Source organism: Equus asinus, chromosome 21, assembly GCF_041296235.1.
Source record: "Equus asinus isolate D_3611 breed Donkey chromosome 21, EquAss-T2T_v2, whole genome shotgun sequence".
In the NCBI taxonomy this organism is placed as follows: Eukaryota; Metazoa; Chordata; class Mammalia; order Perissodactyla; family Equidae; genus Equus; species Equus asinus.
Genome location: NC_091810.1, coordinates 18336619 through 18352991, shown reverse-complemented (window position 1 = coordinate 18352991; position 16373 = coordinate 18336619). Strand labels below are relative to the sequence as shown.

The 16373-nt window shown below is 51.5% G+C and overlaps 1 protein-coding gene across 4 annotated transcripts in view; it reads left to right on the top strand.

Annotated features, from left to right (window-relative positions):
- IRAK2 (interleukin 1 receptor associated kinase 2) overlaps positions 1–16373 on the top strand; it is a 71512-nt gene that overhangs the window by 28453 nt on the left and 26686 nt on the right. For all 4 annotated transcript variants that reach the window (XM_014848153.3, XM_014848152.3, XM_044754913.2 and 1 more), the window contains exon 3: positions 13166–13312. In XM_014848153.3, coding sequence (XP_014703639.2) covers positions 13166–13312 — 147 coding nt within the window. The remainder of the gene's footprint in view (positions 1–13165; positions 13313–16373) is intronic.

The window sequence follows — 16373 nt, the reverse complement described above, 5'->3', positions numbered from 1 at the left end:
TCTTATAGAGAGGAAGAGGAAGGTGGGAGGGCTATTGTAAACAAGGAGCCCATTGGAGGAATGGAGAGTCCGATGTGTCGTGGCTTTTTCTTGGCTGAGTTGTCACAGTCTCTCTTTGGCTGAGCTCTTGCTGGGCAAGAAGAGGAAGTTTTTCTTCTTCCTGTTGGGCTCTGCCGTCATCATGGGGCTTGAGAGCTGCCCCTTCTGGCCTCTCGACCCCATTTTAAATGAGGTTTATGTTTATTAACTTTTACAACTGGGAGGTGATATGCACAACTGAAGCTTCTATGACTCTAGAAGAGGATGGAATAAAAGTAGAGGGACAGCAGTCTTGCTACAGTCCTCCCCTTTGGGCCACCCAAGCATCCACATACACCTGTTTTCCCACACATAGAACATGCTCGCCCTTTGCCCAGGGGAGACAGGCTTGGAGTCCTGATCAGTTCCTTCCTGTAGCTCAAGGCCTCTGATCTGTGGGTGATGCCCCACAGATTCTCTATCAGCCCCTGAAGATCCTGTACATCTCCCCCAAAGAGAAGTTTTGTGCTCCTTTTCCCCCAACACAACCAAAACTCAATGGTGGAATCTGAGCAGGAAGCCACAACCAAAGCTCCCATTTGAAATGAGGAACCCCCTGTAGTCACTTGTCTGTAGCAGTCGACACGTCTGGCTGCGCAGCAGTTGTGAAAGGTCCCCTCTGGCTAGAGGGGCAAGTCCTCTGCTTAGTCCACCTGGCAGCCGCTTGTTCTTGTCAGTAGACCAGTGATTCTCAAAGTGTGTTCCCCATACTTCGAAGCATCCGCAGCACCTGGGAACTTGTTAGAAATGCAAATTCTTGGGGCCGGCCCAGTGGCACAGCAGTTAAGTGCGCACGTTCCACTTCGACGGCCTGGGGTTTGCCGCTTTGGTGTGGACATGGCACCGTTTGGCACGCCATGCTGTGGTAGGCGTCCCATATATAAAGCAGAGGAAGATGGGCACAGATGTTAGCTGAGGGCCAGTCTTCCTCAGCAAAAAGAGGAGGATTGGCAGCAGATGTGAGCTCAGGGCTAATCTTCCTCAAAAAAAAGGCAAATTCTTGGGCCTTGCCTCATCTTCTGACTCAGAAACTCCAGAGGTGGGTGCCCTGAGTCTGTGTTTTAACAAGCCCTCCAAGCGATTCTGATGTAGATAAAGGATCCCTTTCTTCTGGCTCTGTCGTCGGGGGATGGCACTGGGGGGAGCTTTCCTGTTCATTATTCTCTGTGGCCTCATCTGAAGTGGGAACCGGGGAGAGTCCCTTATGGAGGGCTACATGGCTCTCACAGTCCACTTCCTGCTAATGTGTGTTTTTGGGGGTCTGCTGGGAGCTGTAGGGGTCAAATGATTACAAGCTTTTGTCACACCCGGCCTCTAGTTTCTCTGGCAATACAATTCTCTCAAAGAACTAGAAGCTTCCGGTCTCTTGGCTTCTAATTAGTTCCACATGTGATAAGCACAGCTAACAAACCAGCCTAGACAAGTCTTAGTTCTTAACCCTGAAATGTTTGATCTTTGGTTCAGTGGCCTGAGTGCTCAGCTCCCCCCACCCCCCACCCCTTTAATTTAACATGCTTGCCTGGAGCTTCCCTGGAGGCCACCTGAAACGTAACTTGGATGGGAAGGAAGCCTCTTAACTTGGCCCTGGGCTCTGTGTCTCTGGCAGACAACCTCTTCTGAGGTTCATTGGTGGAACTGACAAAGGTCGCATGGTGATTAGAAAGGTTGGGATCACAGTCTTAGCTTCTGCTGAGGCTGTCTCTTGAGAGCCCTTAGAATGGGGCTTTTCAGTCAGCTTGGATCGTTAACTCAAGGTTGAGACAGTCTTCCTTTTCAATTCTGCTTGTTCATAGTCTGGCTTCACTGGAGTTAATCTCTCTTGTTGGAGGATCCCAAAAGAGAGCCACGTACACCAACATTTAAAACATTTTCAACTTCTCCCCTTAGAGTTACAGGTGCCGTCAGCACATGGACTGTCTTCCAAGTGTCACAGGTCATGGTTTTACCCACTTCTTTGCTTTGGTGTGAGAAGAGTAACCAGCTTTCCAGCCTGCAATATCTGGATCCTTGCTGCCTAGAGCTCCACTCCTGGGTGCCAGATTCTGTCTTGGTTGTTATATTGGTTTGGCTGCTGTAAGGGAGACCAAAATACCGCAGCCTAAACAAAAAGAGGGTTTCTTTCAACTGGTAGTGTGTGTGTTGGCAATCCAAGGCTGATATGGTGGATCCACAGTGTCGGGTATTCAGCCTTTTTCTGTCTTTTTATTCTGCTGTTCCTAATGTATGGCTTCCATCTCGTGGTTTGAGATCCTTGTTCCTGCTCCTACTGCTGTATCCGCAGTCCAGCCAACAGGAAGGGAGGACACTTTTCTTTCCTTTTAAGGATAAAATCTGGAAGATGCACAGCATTTCGCTAAGTTCTGTTGGCTAGAACTTAGTCACTTGACCATAATTAGCTGCAAAGGAGTCTGGGAAATGTAGTTTTTAGCCAGGCAGCCATATGTCTACCTAAAACTTCTAGAATGTAGGAAGACCGGGGGACTGGATATTCTCTATCACATAGTACTGTCACTAAATAATGTGCTTATACTATTCTTTTCATATTTATCAATTTAAATATTATCCACTCACTTCCTAGAAGTGGCTTATACACACCTCCCTTCCCCCTTCCTCCCCATACATTTATATCATAATTTTTAGTTCCTCTATAGGTTGCTTTTGCAACTCTTAATGTATATCCTTACACTTCTAGTTCTTTTTTCCATCCGCTCTAGGCAGTGCCTCCTGATCCTCCACTTTGTAAGATGAAGACGACTGTTCCCTTGCCCTCTCCTACCCTCTCCTACCCTCTCCTCTCCACTTTCACCTCCCAGTTCTGGCAAAGACCAGTTGAGAACTAGTCCTCCACAGCTGTCGGCACCTCTCCGGGCTCTGCTGAGCCCAGGGAGAAGAGCTGGACCGTAGACGAAGCCCTGGTCTCTGGGTGAGGACAGGAAGGGGAGTGCTGCCTTTGTGTCCTGGTTGAAAGATGGCTTGCTGTGATGGGGAAAGTGCTGTGTGTATAGGACAGCTGCAGGCGAATAATAGTCTAGAGCAGAGTTTCCTAAACCACGTACCTCAGAATCGTGCTCTGGCAAGATAACCCCCCTGCAAACAAAGGACTCACGACTAACTAAACTTGGGAAATCCTGTATGCTTTATCAGTGCCCCCCACCTTTGGAAATTCATAATGCACATCAGCATATTAAGGCTCTGATAAGTCCTGTAGCAAAGAAACCTATTTAGGCCCGTGTTTTCCATTTAAATTTGACTGTGGAATTCCCTTTTCATTTGATACTTGTTATTATTCCCATGGAACCAGAACACTGTGGGAATCAGTGCTCTGGTGAAATGATGACCATGGTGAAATTGCTGGGCATCTCAGGGGAGCCTCGTGATGGACAGTCTGGGGCATCAGGGTCCTCATTTACATGGTCAGGCCATCGTTCAGCATCAGAAGAGTCTCACCCCGGGGGCTAGGACCAACCCTCACCCTGGGGCCTCAAACACGAGAGTCCTCCTCCTGAGAGGGACTCTTCCAGACTACCAGGCTTAGGAGGGGACTGCGAGCCAGGCTCCAGAGCCTGTGTGCCAGCGTCTTAGGGGCTCAGGAGCAGAATCAAGGCAGAGGCCGAAGGATCACAGCTGTGGCTCAGCTATTATCCCTGCTGAGCTCTAGAATGGGTTAAATGCCACCCAAGCCAGGCCCGGGAGCCGAGCCCATCCATGGTGCGGGCAGATGGCTCAGGCTCCGAGATGGAGGCTGGAAACCAGGGGTGCCCAACCTGTGAGGTGAGACTCTCCCTTGTTCCTTCCCACAGGGAGCTAGATACACAGAAGCTGGACTAGAGAGTCAGCAATGAACTGAAGAAGTATTCGTCAGGTGCCTACTATGTGCTAAGTGAAAATACAGACAAGGTCCCAGAGCTCAAGGAGCTTGCAGTTCAGTGAGGGAGACACATATTGACAGGATGATGACGCAGAGACGCATAACCCACTGCGGTGTGAGTGGTCAAAGGAGAAGCGTGGGCAGGGCGGGTAGATAGGTGGGAGAGAGGAAGATTTGATCTCATCGGGGGAGGCTTCCTCCAGGAAGTGAAACTGGAGCCTCTGTTCGAAGGACAAGTGGGCCGACTGACCGAAGTGGGGGACCACGCAGGCATTTCCAGGCAGAGGGGACAGCAGGAGTGAAGGCCCGGTGGTGGGAAGGGGCGATGTCTGAGGACCCAAAGAGAGGCCATGGGGCCTCAGTCAGAGGACACCGGGAGTGTGGTGGGCTGAGACTGCGGAGAGGGCCGGGTCAGGCCACCCAAGGCCGCACAGGCCATGGTCCAGAGTTTGCTTTCACGGGAGCAAAGGCAGAATTTTGGAGGGCTCCTGCATGGGAGTACCCCGTTGTCGTAGCCACTGTGTGGAATGGGGGCCTGTGAGGTTCCAGATGTCAACTGAGTAGGAGAGCCAAAGGCTTTTGGAATCTGAAGGGATTTGGGAGATGACCAAGATTTTATCTTCCCCTCTGCTGCTACCGTCTTCCTGGGAGTTTTCTTTCAATTTTCATGATTTTCATGCGGTCTCTTCTTGGTTGTGCAGTCTTAACAGTTTCTAACTTTTGGTTTGGCGTCTCAGCCAAAGATGTCTCCTTCATGGAGTCAGGCTCGCATCGGCTGGGGAATTTTTGGCTGCTGCCTAAAGTGAAACAGAAAAGAACGAATTCTTTCTCTCCTGCAGAGGCCCAGCGGTGGGGGGGCCTGGGAGGGGACACACAGGGCTCCTGCATTTGCTCTCTTGGGAGGTTCCCCAGCACCATCCCTTTCCAGCCACTAGGGAGCAACAAAACATGGATAGGATTCAGAGCCTGGGGCCACTGGAGACGGTGCTGTGTTGGGCTAAGACCTCCCTGCCCCGGGGTCAGCGTATCTGGGTTCTAGTCATAACTCGTGTTTAGCACCTGAGATGTGCCAGGCAAGCATCTTATCTCACAAATCTTATCTCCACTTTATAGATGGGGAAACTGAGGCTCCGCGATTAAGTAACATGCCCAAAGGCACATAGCTAGTAAGTAATGGGCCAGGATGGGAACTCAGGTCAGCTTGACCTTAACCCCTCCTGGGGTGGGTTACTGGATGGCATCCAGTCTCACTTTCCCCCTCTGAACAATATGTACGGACATTGCCCTACTTTCCTTGTAAATGGGAAACTTCAAAACTCGACAGATGGTGAGATATTTTTAGTTATTGCTGTGTGGCTAGGCTGGGTCACCTGACTTTCCTTCCACACATTAGTTATTCCATTGGGAAAAAGTGGGCCTTTTATCGCTGTGGGTTTCTTGGACATATGAGAGAACGAACAGGGTGTCGTGCGGTGCTTCTAAACCAGTCACCACTTTGTGGAGAGGGAGGGTAGGAGCTGGAATGGAAGGAACTGCCGTGTGTTGAGCTGCTCTGCGCTGAGCCGCTGTGGCCAGGCTCCTCTGGGTTGCAAGGTCTGGACGCATATGGAGATTCCCCGTTAATCTGGGTAGTCTGGGTTCTGTTGCAGTCATAGATAAACCCTGAAATCTCAGCTGGTCAACACAACAAAGGTTGACGTCAAGCCCAGTCTGCCTCCTGCATTCTTGTGGCCGGCTGTCCTCTGGAACTCATGGCTTCCACGGGCACTGTGGCTGAGGGAGAGAGCGATGGAAGAGGCTCCCTAGCTCTTAATTGCTTTGTCCAGGAAGCGACAATAGCATTTCCCCTTAAAATCCATTGGCCCAATCCCGTCACGTGGCCTCAGCCTAATTGCAAGGAGGCTGGGGTATGAGAGGGAGCAAGTGACTATTGGGTAAGCACTGTCTTGGCTATAGCTTACCTCAGTTCAGGGGGGGTTATGATAAGGTTCTACCTGACCATGGCCTACGAGGTCTCACATGGTCTACCCTTGCCCAGCTCTTTCACCTCTTCTCAGCCCCTTCCCCCTCATTCATTCAGCTCAGCCACTAGGGTCATCCTTCATTTGAGGATATATGCCAAACTGTTTTCTGCCTCAGGACCTTTACATATGCTCTTCCTTCTCCTCAGAACACTGGTCTCTGCCCAACTCCCCTGCATTCTTCCCATGGCTAATCCTTCTCATCTTTTGGGTCTCTGCTTAAATGGCACCTGCTCATAGGAGCCTTCCCTGGACACCCCATATAAGTAGGCCTGTCAGGTACCCCTCCCTCAAGTTTGTTTTCAGCATAGAACTTCTCCCAGTTTATAATTAGATGTCTCTTATTTAACTAGCTTAATGTCAGGATCCTGTCAGTTTTGATAATGAATGGTCTCCCCACTCCCTAACACAATGAGTGAATGACTGAGGAAGGGCGAGTCATGTCAGCGGCTGGTGGAGTGCAGGTGCACTGGAGAACCGGAGATGGGGCGAGTAGGAAGACAGGTCATCTCCTCAGACTTCCTGCCTAGCTTGAGTTGGGAGTTTCAAGTAGGGGTGTGTGTGGGTGTGGTGGACTTTGGGTGCCCAGGAGGGCAGAGCCCAGGGATGAGGAGGGCAAGGGAAAGAGAGGCCCAGAAAGCTGCGTTTGTCCCTAATGTGGCCAGCCAGCCACAAGGCCTTTAGTTATGGCCGAATCACTTTCCTGTGTTCTAGAGTGGATCCGTTCAGCCAGATGAGTCACTTTAAGAATAAAAACAAATATATAAATATTTCGTGACTGTTGAACTTGAGGGCTGTGCCTGGTGGGGGATTTCCAGAGTTGCTTATTGAGGACAGACCTTGTTGGCAGCTGGAGGTCCCTCTGCCCCAGAGTGCGGCTCCCGGATTCGCCACCGTGACCCATGTTCTCAGGCAGCCAGGAAGGAGGCCCCAGGACCCTCCGCCAGGGGCCCCACACACATACGCCTTTCTCCGGAACGAAGTGGGAGTACATGAACAAAATATAAATAAGGTGACTATTCTAGGTTTTGCTTTATTCAAGTATAAAACAGAGATAGCATTGAAACTTTATCTGCAGAGCTGTTATGTGAATTAAATAGGCCGTGCGTGTGGGAAAGCACTTAGGACAAAGCCTGACCTGGGGTTAGGGATGAAGATAATAGCGATGGTAAGTAATAATAACAGCTTATAACTGTTGAGCACTTGCTTCATCCTCGCGGCAACTCTCTGTGGCGGGGGGTGCGGTTGCTCCTCTCGTTTGTCGGATGGGACTTACAAAGCTCCCGCCGTGAGCCTGGCTCCGGCCCAGAGAGCTGGTTGGAAGCGCTGGAGCGCTCTGGTTCCTCATTAAGTGATTCATGCTTCTTAGAGAGAGTGTGGGCCATCCTGAAAAGACAGAACAAGGGATCAGGCCTGTCAACTGCCGTGAACCGTGAAGGGGGCCCCGAGAAACGCTCTGCTCCCCTCGCTCTGTCCCCCTGGTGCCTGAGACTCAACCCTCATCAGTCTGGGTTGAGCCAATCGTTCTCAGCCTCACCTCAGGAACTTACGGGAACATCCAGACTCTGATTTAATGGGTCTGAGAACCAATATGTCAACCCCTTGGTGCCCACGGCCGCCAAAGCTGTTACTTGGATCACTGCCATCCTCTCCCCATCTGGGGGTCCCAGCAGGGAGAGGAACCCGGAGCTGCCTGTCCTGTGTGCGCCAAGGCTGGCTGCCAGTGGCACAAGCAGGTGGAAGCAGGTCCCACTGTCCCCTGTGTTACTCTGCCCTGCGGCCACTGTGACTTTCGAGACCAAGCCACTGCCCGCTGACAGTCAGTGTCCATTAGAGGGTTTAAAATGTTGAAAATGGCCGTCCACCCCAAAAGCTTCCTCCAGAGACCCGAAGTTGGGAATGGAGTTTCTTACGCTGCGCCTTTCGGGCAGGGAGAGAGGACAGGGGATGACCACTTGCACGGTTTCTGCCCCTGACCTTGGGCCAGCTGCTTTACATATCTTGTTCCACTGAGTCCTGGGATAGCTCTGAGACAGAGGAGTTATAATTTTATAATTATTCTGACTCCAGGGAAGGTGCAAATGAAGCTCAGAGGGTTAAGAACTGTTCCCTGGGGCACACAGCCAGGAGTGATAGGGGCTGGATCCGGAAGCAGAAGTGTCCCCACACTTAGTCTCTTTCTGCTCTTCAATCACGATTCGTATTTTTGGATCTCGTGATCCTACAGAGTCAACTTCATGTGCAGCATCTGTTTGAGAATATAATCCCGGGAGAAGCGCGTTGTCCTGGAAGCATGGGCTGCCCCTCTGTGCCAGCCATTGGAAGGATGTAGCCAGCTTGCTTCTGGGTCAGGCCCCTGGCAGACGGGAAACTGTGTGAGATTCAAGCTTGTCACACCCTTGCCCACGAACCTTTTGGCCTCCTTTGCCCCATTCTGCCCTCGATTTTCTGTTTTTGTTTCCACACACTCTGACGTCCCAGTGTGAAGGAGTGGGCGTTGTCGCATCTGCACAGTGGTCGGAGACCAGGCTTCCAGGCACCCGGGACAGACAAGCCACGTTTCCTCCCTCTTCTGGCTTTGATGGTGAAAAAGGAGGCAAGCCCAGCCTGCCCTGCGCCTTCCGGCTCAGACCAGGCACCAGCGGGTCCCGCGTAGAAGTGAGGACCTTTGATGTGTATACATATTTTTTATTGTCTGCATCTGAAAGGCGTGTCAGCCCACAGCGTGCTGACACAGGGCTCCACAGGAAGCCGAAACTGCGCATCAGATTGTCACTGTGCACCCGGGGCCCGATGTGGGGCCAGGCCGCAGGACGGTTCTCCCCTCCCCAAGTGGGGCCCCCCACTCCTGTTGCTTGCACGTGACCCAGGGTGCCAGCCGTAGGCCACTGCGTGTTACTGCAAAAGGACGAGAAAAACAGAAAAGCTGGATTCTCCTCAGGATGAGAACATAAAGCAGCCTTTTACATTCCCCATGGGTGGAGGCCATAGAGGTCAGCCACAGACGGGCTGCGGCCTCGGTGTTCCTGCCAGATATGTCCTGACAGAGGCCAAGTCTGTGCAGAAAAGGGAACAAAAAAGGAACAGGGACTGAGGTGAGGCCAGGCCGGTGGTTGTCCTCACCCCCGTTTGACTGGGGAGGAAACTGAGGCTCAGCTGGGCCTCGGACAGGGGGAAGGTGCTGCTGCTTCTGGGGCCACAGGCAGTTTGGGGTGCAGGTGGGAGCTCCAGGAAGCCAATGTAGCCGGGAGCATCTCCTGCTCTTGTGCGCATGGCCTCTGCAGGAAGTCGCTGTCTGGGGCCCCCTTTGCCAGCAGGCCCCGCTGGCCCTGTGTGAGGGGAGCTGGGGCTAGGCCGTCGCTGGCCTCACACACAGGAGCCGCCTCTGCGCTTTGGCCTCACAGAGATGTCGTGAGGACACCACTGACGTGGCCCTTGGAAGAACACAGGTGGGATCCCACCTGAGGCGGTTTGTGGAGGGAAGATGGTCTCCCTGGGCCAGAGAGGGGAGCACGGGGCGGGGGTGAGGACTCTGAGTGGCCCGGGTGGCCCCTTCCTCCTGGGGCAGGGCACAGCGCTCACTCCTGCACACACTCCGGGAGCGGGCAGCTCTGTGCTGGCTCCGCTCACAAATCAGCATTCACCGCTGGCAACTGTTCACTGTTGTCATTGTGCACAGGGACTGTGCGTTCTGCCCCGGCCTGTGGAAGGGGGACCTGTGATTTTGTGAGTCCTGCTGGCAAGGTGCTGTTGGGGGCACCTTGCTTCTAGGCTCCCAGTTTCGGCCAGAATGACCTTGGCCTAGTGGGAGTTGGGGTGGGGCCACGTGGCCCATGGATGCCCTTCTGCGGTACCGGAGGACCCCAGGTGAGGAGAAATGAAGGGTGTGTTCTCCGGGGCTCCCACTGTCGGGCGCGAGTCCTGCCCACAGCCCTGGCCTCACACCTTCCTGCCTCAGTGTCCATCTTTTCACTCTCTCCCTCAGGCAAGTGTCCTCCACTCTCGCTGAGTCTCCGTTTCCTTACTTCCAGGGTTGTGGTGCGGAGGCTTGTGGGAAAATAGCAGGAGCACGTCTTAGACAGCCGGCGGCACAAAGCAGCGGCGAGCCGGATCTGCGTCTGGTGCTCGCCCGCTGGCTAATCTGGCTGGCGGATTCCCCAGGGCCAGCGGCTGGGCGCTCTGGTTTAGAAGTCTCCGTTCCGGTCATTATTTTAGTTAGCTTGCTTGCTGATTTTTTTCTCAAGAAACATAATTTACTGTGCAACTGATGCATGATTGCTGTTGAAAAATTCTGCAATGTGAATAAACTGAAAAACAAGACCCCCTGAAAACCCACAATACAAAGTTGTTGATAATCATACTGCCTAGAAATAATGTGTTAAAATTTTGTGTATATTTTCAGGCTTTATCTCTTCATATATAGATGTCTTCTATATTTTTACACATGTTTTACCACAAATCTGGTCATATCTAATTATATATTCTCTTTCGTCGTCACTCAACAATATATTGTGGTTTCCAGAGGCAGGGGGTGGGGGTGGGTGAAATGGGGGAAGGGGGTCAAAAGGTGCAAAATTCCAGTCATGAGATAAATAAGTCCTGGGTGTGTAATGGACAGCATGGTGACTACAGTTAATAACACTGTATTGAATATTTGAAAGTTGCTAAGAGAGATCTTAAAAGTTCTCATCACAAGGAAAAGGATGTTAACTAGACTTGTGGTGATCATTTCACAGTATGTGCGGATATCCAATCGCTGTATTGTACACCTGAAACTAATATAATGTTATATGTCAATTAAAAAAATATGTTAACAGCTTTCCACGGAATGGATATGCACATACGTCGTTTTAGTTACTATTAAAGTAAAAAACCCCACACAAGTTAAAAAATTTCAATGAATAGTTAAATTCATAGAAACAGAAAGTGGAATGGGGGTTGCCAGGCGCTGCGGAAGGGGAAGTTGTGTTTAATGGGGACAGAGTTTCAGTTTGGGAAGTTGAAAAAGTTCTGGAGGTAGATGGTGGTGACAGCTGCACGACAGCGTGAGTGCACTCAATGCCACCAAACGGTAGACTTAAAAGGAGTTAAATTTTATGTTATGTGTATTTTACCACAATTAAAAAATATACATAATAAAACAAAAACTAAGTGTCAGTGATTCAGAGTTGTATGCAGCGAAAAGAAAAGCCTCGCGCCCTGCCCTCCTTACACGCTCTGTTTGGGCTGCTGAACAGATAACTGGGATTTGAAAATACCACCCAGAGCAGTAACGGAGCTCCAGTCCTTTGAGGGAAGGCTTGCGGGCAGCGTCTGCCCAGCCCTCCTGAAGGGCGTCCACAGTGGATGCAGCTGGGAAGCCAGGGCCTGGACTCTGAACGGCTAAGCTATGCTACTTCTTTTATAAGATAGTTTCATTTCAAAGAATAAGGTGTCAGTGACAGTAAAGGAAACACAACAAGGACAAAGTCACCCATTATCCCCCATCCAGCCTTCTCGTCCCTTCTGTGCATTCCCAACAGCCTTTCTTCACATGCTCCCACCCTTTTTGCCAGCTTTTCCACAGGCGGCCCCGGGGCGGCACCCTCGGCAGAGGGGAGTGGGGGCTGGAGGGGTGGTGGTGACAGCGGTGTTCCAGTAGTTCTGCCCGAGCCAACCCAGGTTTGAATCTTTTCAGCTGTTTGGCTTGGGACACATCATCTTACCTATCTGATTCTCAATACTAAAATGTAGATAATTCTGTTAACTACCAGAGATTGTCATGAAAATAAAAAATCTGTGTGTGCCATACAAGTGTAGTGCCAGAATTTAGGCGTTGTTAATACTGTTCTAGCCCCAAAGCTTGGGCTTGAAAAACTTGGTCCCACGGTAATGATCGGCTTTGTTTAGAGACACAGTTTACTTGTTGGAATAAATGCTGCTGGAGACTCAGAGGCCAGAGAGGTTTTGTTCCAGCCCTGCCTGATGCTCGATGAGAGTAAGCAAGTCGGCGGCCTTCCCTGGGACTTCAGTGCCCCCATTTTTTCGATTCTCAAACATGGGTCCACCTCAGACCAGCAGAGGGTGAAGGGCCTTGAACGCAGGGCTGTAGGGTTTGGATTTGATCTGGGAGGCACGGGGGAGATAGACGAGTTCAGTGAAGAGTGTACACCTTATCTGGGCCACAGGGAGTCACAAAGGCTGCAAGCAGGCGGGTGATGAGGCCAGGGCTGCATTTTAGTAAGATGCGTCCTGGGTGGGGATCTGGAGGCCTCCTGCGTGGGAGGGAGCGGTCAGCCTGCAGAGGTGAAGCCGCGGCTGCGGTGGAGGAGGGCAGAGGAAGCTAGTTCACCAAGAGCAGGCTCCGAGAAGCTGGTGGAAGCCAGTGTGCATACGCCCTCACAGCACCTTTAGGGTTTCCCAAATTCATGCAAAGGGGAAGTGACTGCTCTCAAGAAAGCAGGTGACCTCCGCCCAGGCTGCTTTCGCCAGTCCCGCCTGCCTAGGCTGTGTGACAGCAAGCCACTTAACCTGCTCAGGCCTCGGTTTCCTCATCTCTAACGGCGATGGAATGCAAAGACCTGGTGGGGATTTGGTGTCTGCAGAGTTAGGCTGGGCCTGGCAGAGTGGGTGCTCTGTTGATGTAGCTGCCAGTTGCAGGGTTTTCGTCTACAGAATGGGGAAGGGCACACGTTTCCACTGCTTGTGGAAGGGGAAGCTAAACGACTGCCAGAACTTTTATATTTAGGGGCTCAACTAAGGGTTTACTGAGATGGATATCTTTAACTTCCCCACATGTTCAGGGAAATGCACAGCCTTACGAAGTCCTTTCACATCTGCATCTCATTTCCCCCTCCCAACAGCCCTGTGACGTAGGTAAGCTGCTATTATCATTATCATCATCTCCATTTCGTAGGTGAGGAAACAGGCTCAGAGAAGAAAAGTGACTTGTCTAAGGTCACACAGCTGGTAGGACTGGAAGGCAGCTGTGTCTGACTCAGAATATGAGAGCTGGGCCAATCACGGGAGATTGTCGTGTCCCCCCACTGCATTTTATGGAGGAGGAGGCCGAGGTCCAAAGTGGGAAAGAACTCGCTGGGGCACACTGGATTGGAGGCAGAGCCAGGAACAGAACACGAGTCTCTTACTTCCAGACCCAGCCCCTCGATGGCTCCCCACTTCATTGAACCATAATAACTTTGTTTCCACCTTGTTTCAGGGAAACCAGCTCCTGAAATCAAGTCTTCTGTCCCATACTTCCCGGATGCCGTGAACGCAGGGAGGCCTTTGGCAGCGTCTGTGAGAGACACCAAGGATGGACAGGAGCAGGGGCAGCCCACGAGGACGGCTGCCTCCCCAGGCTCAAGTACTTTAATTCAATTTAATTTTTTATTTAAAGGAAATTTATTTAAGGAAATGATATATCTATAAGGATGTTCAGCTCAGCATGTAGTAGCAAAAAATTGGAAACAACAATGGGGATGATAAAATTAATGACAGAGGGTCTTAAAGGTAATACTGTTACATAACATAATAATATGTTAACAATGAGGTATGTGTGTTTACATACATGGAAACATGCTCATGCTATATTGAGTTTAAAAAGTCAGATAACCTGGGCCAGCCTGGTGGCATAGTGGTTACGTTCCTGGGATTCGTGGGTTCGGATCCTGGATGCAGACCTATACACTGCTTGTCAATCCACGCTGTGCCAGCGTCCCACATAAAACAGAGGAAGACTGGCACAGATGTTAGCTCAGTGGCAATCTTCCTCAAGTAAAAAAAGTCAGATAACAAAAGAATGTGTATCATTTCTTACCATTTTTATAAAAAGAAATAAATAACTCAGTAGATGAAGGCATTCTACGTCCCAGACACTGTTCTAAGCACTTCATAGATGTGACATTTAATCCTCAGCCATATGAGTTAGGTATTGTAATTATCCCCACTTCACACACGAGGAGGCTGAAGCACAGAGAGGGTAAACAGCCTGCCAAGGTCATGTGCTTCGGGCCCAGGTATTTCACCTGTGATTCTCAGCCCCCAGCCGGGAGCTTCTGGGCGGTGCCTCACTGAGTTGCCCGACAGGTGAAGCGAGGAAGCACAGCCTGCCCAAGGTCAAATCTCTGGTGATGATGGAGGCAGGCCTTGAGCCCAGCTCTGTCGGATCCCAGGAGGGCAGATGGGGAAGCTGGAGAGGCAGAGCCGCTGCCAGCCACAGGGCGGGACACAGAAAACCCCAGGTTACACACAGCACTGCTCCCTGTTCTGTACTCGTGCTACAAGGATGCAACTCAGCAGGATGAGATGCAGAGCATTCTGCTTGGGAAGTAGACATTCTAGAAAGATTTCTGTGGGAAACGGTATTTTTTTTTTTTTTTTTTAGGAAAAGTTTCAGCACACGAAGGGTTAACTCTTAGTGTTTTGGAAATGATATTTATGGAGACCAGTGTCTTCCCTGCCCCATTCCTTCCACAGGCTTTACAAAGTAAGGGCGAGTGCTTATCTGATTTGTCAGCCTTGTGGTATTGGCCCAAATCCCATTCCTTTTTTCCTCAAAACCACAGGGCAAAGTAGACTCAGCCAGTCCTCCAACTAGTGGCCCTCATATGTCACAAGAGCAGACCTCAGCCGTCCCCCAGCTTGAGAGGCCTGGTGCAGCCTCAGAGCAAACCTCAGGCATCAAGTCAGACCAGAAAGAGTCATGGCTGGTGTGAGGCCAGCACTGACCTTGGAGCCCCTGGGCCAAGGGGAGGACCAGGGACCTGTGCGCAGTGAGCGCTGGGGCCAGAGCGCCAAGGGGCAGAACTCAGGAGGGAAGCAGGGGGGACGTCTAATTGCCTGGAGCAGTGGTTCCAGGGTGGGGAGCCTGTACCCCCAGTGGTGCATGAGAACATGGGTGTTAGAAAAAAATATGTATCACATGCACAAAAACCCAGGGATTTCAAGACTAAATGCATAGTATATGCATTAAAGTGGATTAAAAGAAAAACAACTCACAGTGACATGGCACAGAGACACGCCCAACAACTAGGAGATGGATGAACGTGACTATGGTTTGTGGGGTGCTGGCCAAGGCTATGGAGCTGAGGCCAGAGAAAGCAGGGCTCAGGCCGAGGCCTCTGCCAGGGGAGCAGCTGTGGCGGGAACCTTTCTGCCAGGCCAGGACCCTGTGCCAGCCAGCGGCCAGCATAGGCGGGTATTAGTCCAGGTCACCTGAGAAGCGTGCAAGGGTTTTCACAGGACAGATGCCTGAGAGAAAAGGGGGGGAGCTGGCAGGACTGGGGGAAGGAGAGGGGGTAGGGTTGGGTGGGAGTGTCCTGCCTGCCTGCAGTCTAAGGCAGGCTCCCAGGGCGTCCTCGGCGGGCCCAGAGTCATCATCAGAGTCCTCAGTGTCCCCTCAGTCTCCCCTCTGCCCTCAGTCACAGGGCAACAGCCAGCGGGCAGCACGGGTCGGGTCAGCTAGGGGATGGGATCGTGTGAGGGCGGGGCTCCGAGTCCATTATGCTGCCAGCAGCTGTTCTGTGGCGCGTTTGTTTATTTTATATTCTAGTTTTATTTTTTCCCTTTTTTTGCCCAAGGTTTACTCCCAGTCTGAGCTGTAGCCCTTACCCCCGACGCTCGGTTTACAGTTACTGCGCACGGATGGGCTGAGGGTGTGTGCCAATGTGTGTGCACACCTGTGTGTGTATTTTGGGGAGGTGTGTTTACTTTTAGTAGCCATTCTGGGGTTCCCTGATGCGGTGTGGGTGTGCACACACGGGACCTCCTCAGTGTAGTTCTTTCAAATATAGCCAACCCTGGAAAATGTGAAAAAAAAAACAAAACCAAAACCCGAAGCCCCTGGAAGCAGCAGAGGCCCCCGGCCAGCCCTGTGGGGTGAGGGGCTCAGGCCCAGCGTGGGGCCTTCCATTTTCTCGGCTGCCTGGGGAGCAGCTTAGCAAGGCTGACTCTGGTTTCAGCATGCTGCTATTTTCTATCTTCCCAATTAATTCTTTTATGGCCAAGGTTCCAGATTAATCACTCCTTTCTGGATGTCGTGAACCAGAAATACCTGAAGCAGGTGGATTTGACTAGCAACCCTGGGGTCAAAGCCAGGTTCCCTCGGAAGGGCCGGCCCCCAGTTACTCACACGCCATTCCTGCCGTGGAGCCACTTGAGTCTTTCCCAATGGTGACATCTGCAGCTTCCGGTTTCTGGCCAAGGCCTGCTTCCACATGTGGCAGCCACAACAGCCCGTCCCACCCCCAGCAGCCCCCGCCCTGATCAGGCAGACCCCGGACTGCCACACTGGTCTTCAGATTAATCTTCCTGTCGTGCCTGCTGAGGAAATGTCACCCCCTTTGACCTGACTTTTCCCTCACCCCTTGACTCCTCTTAAAGCCTTCTCTCTTGTGGATCTTCATTCACTGAGGGATTAAGAGCAC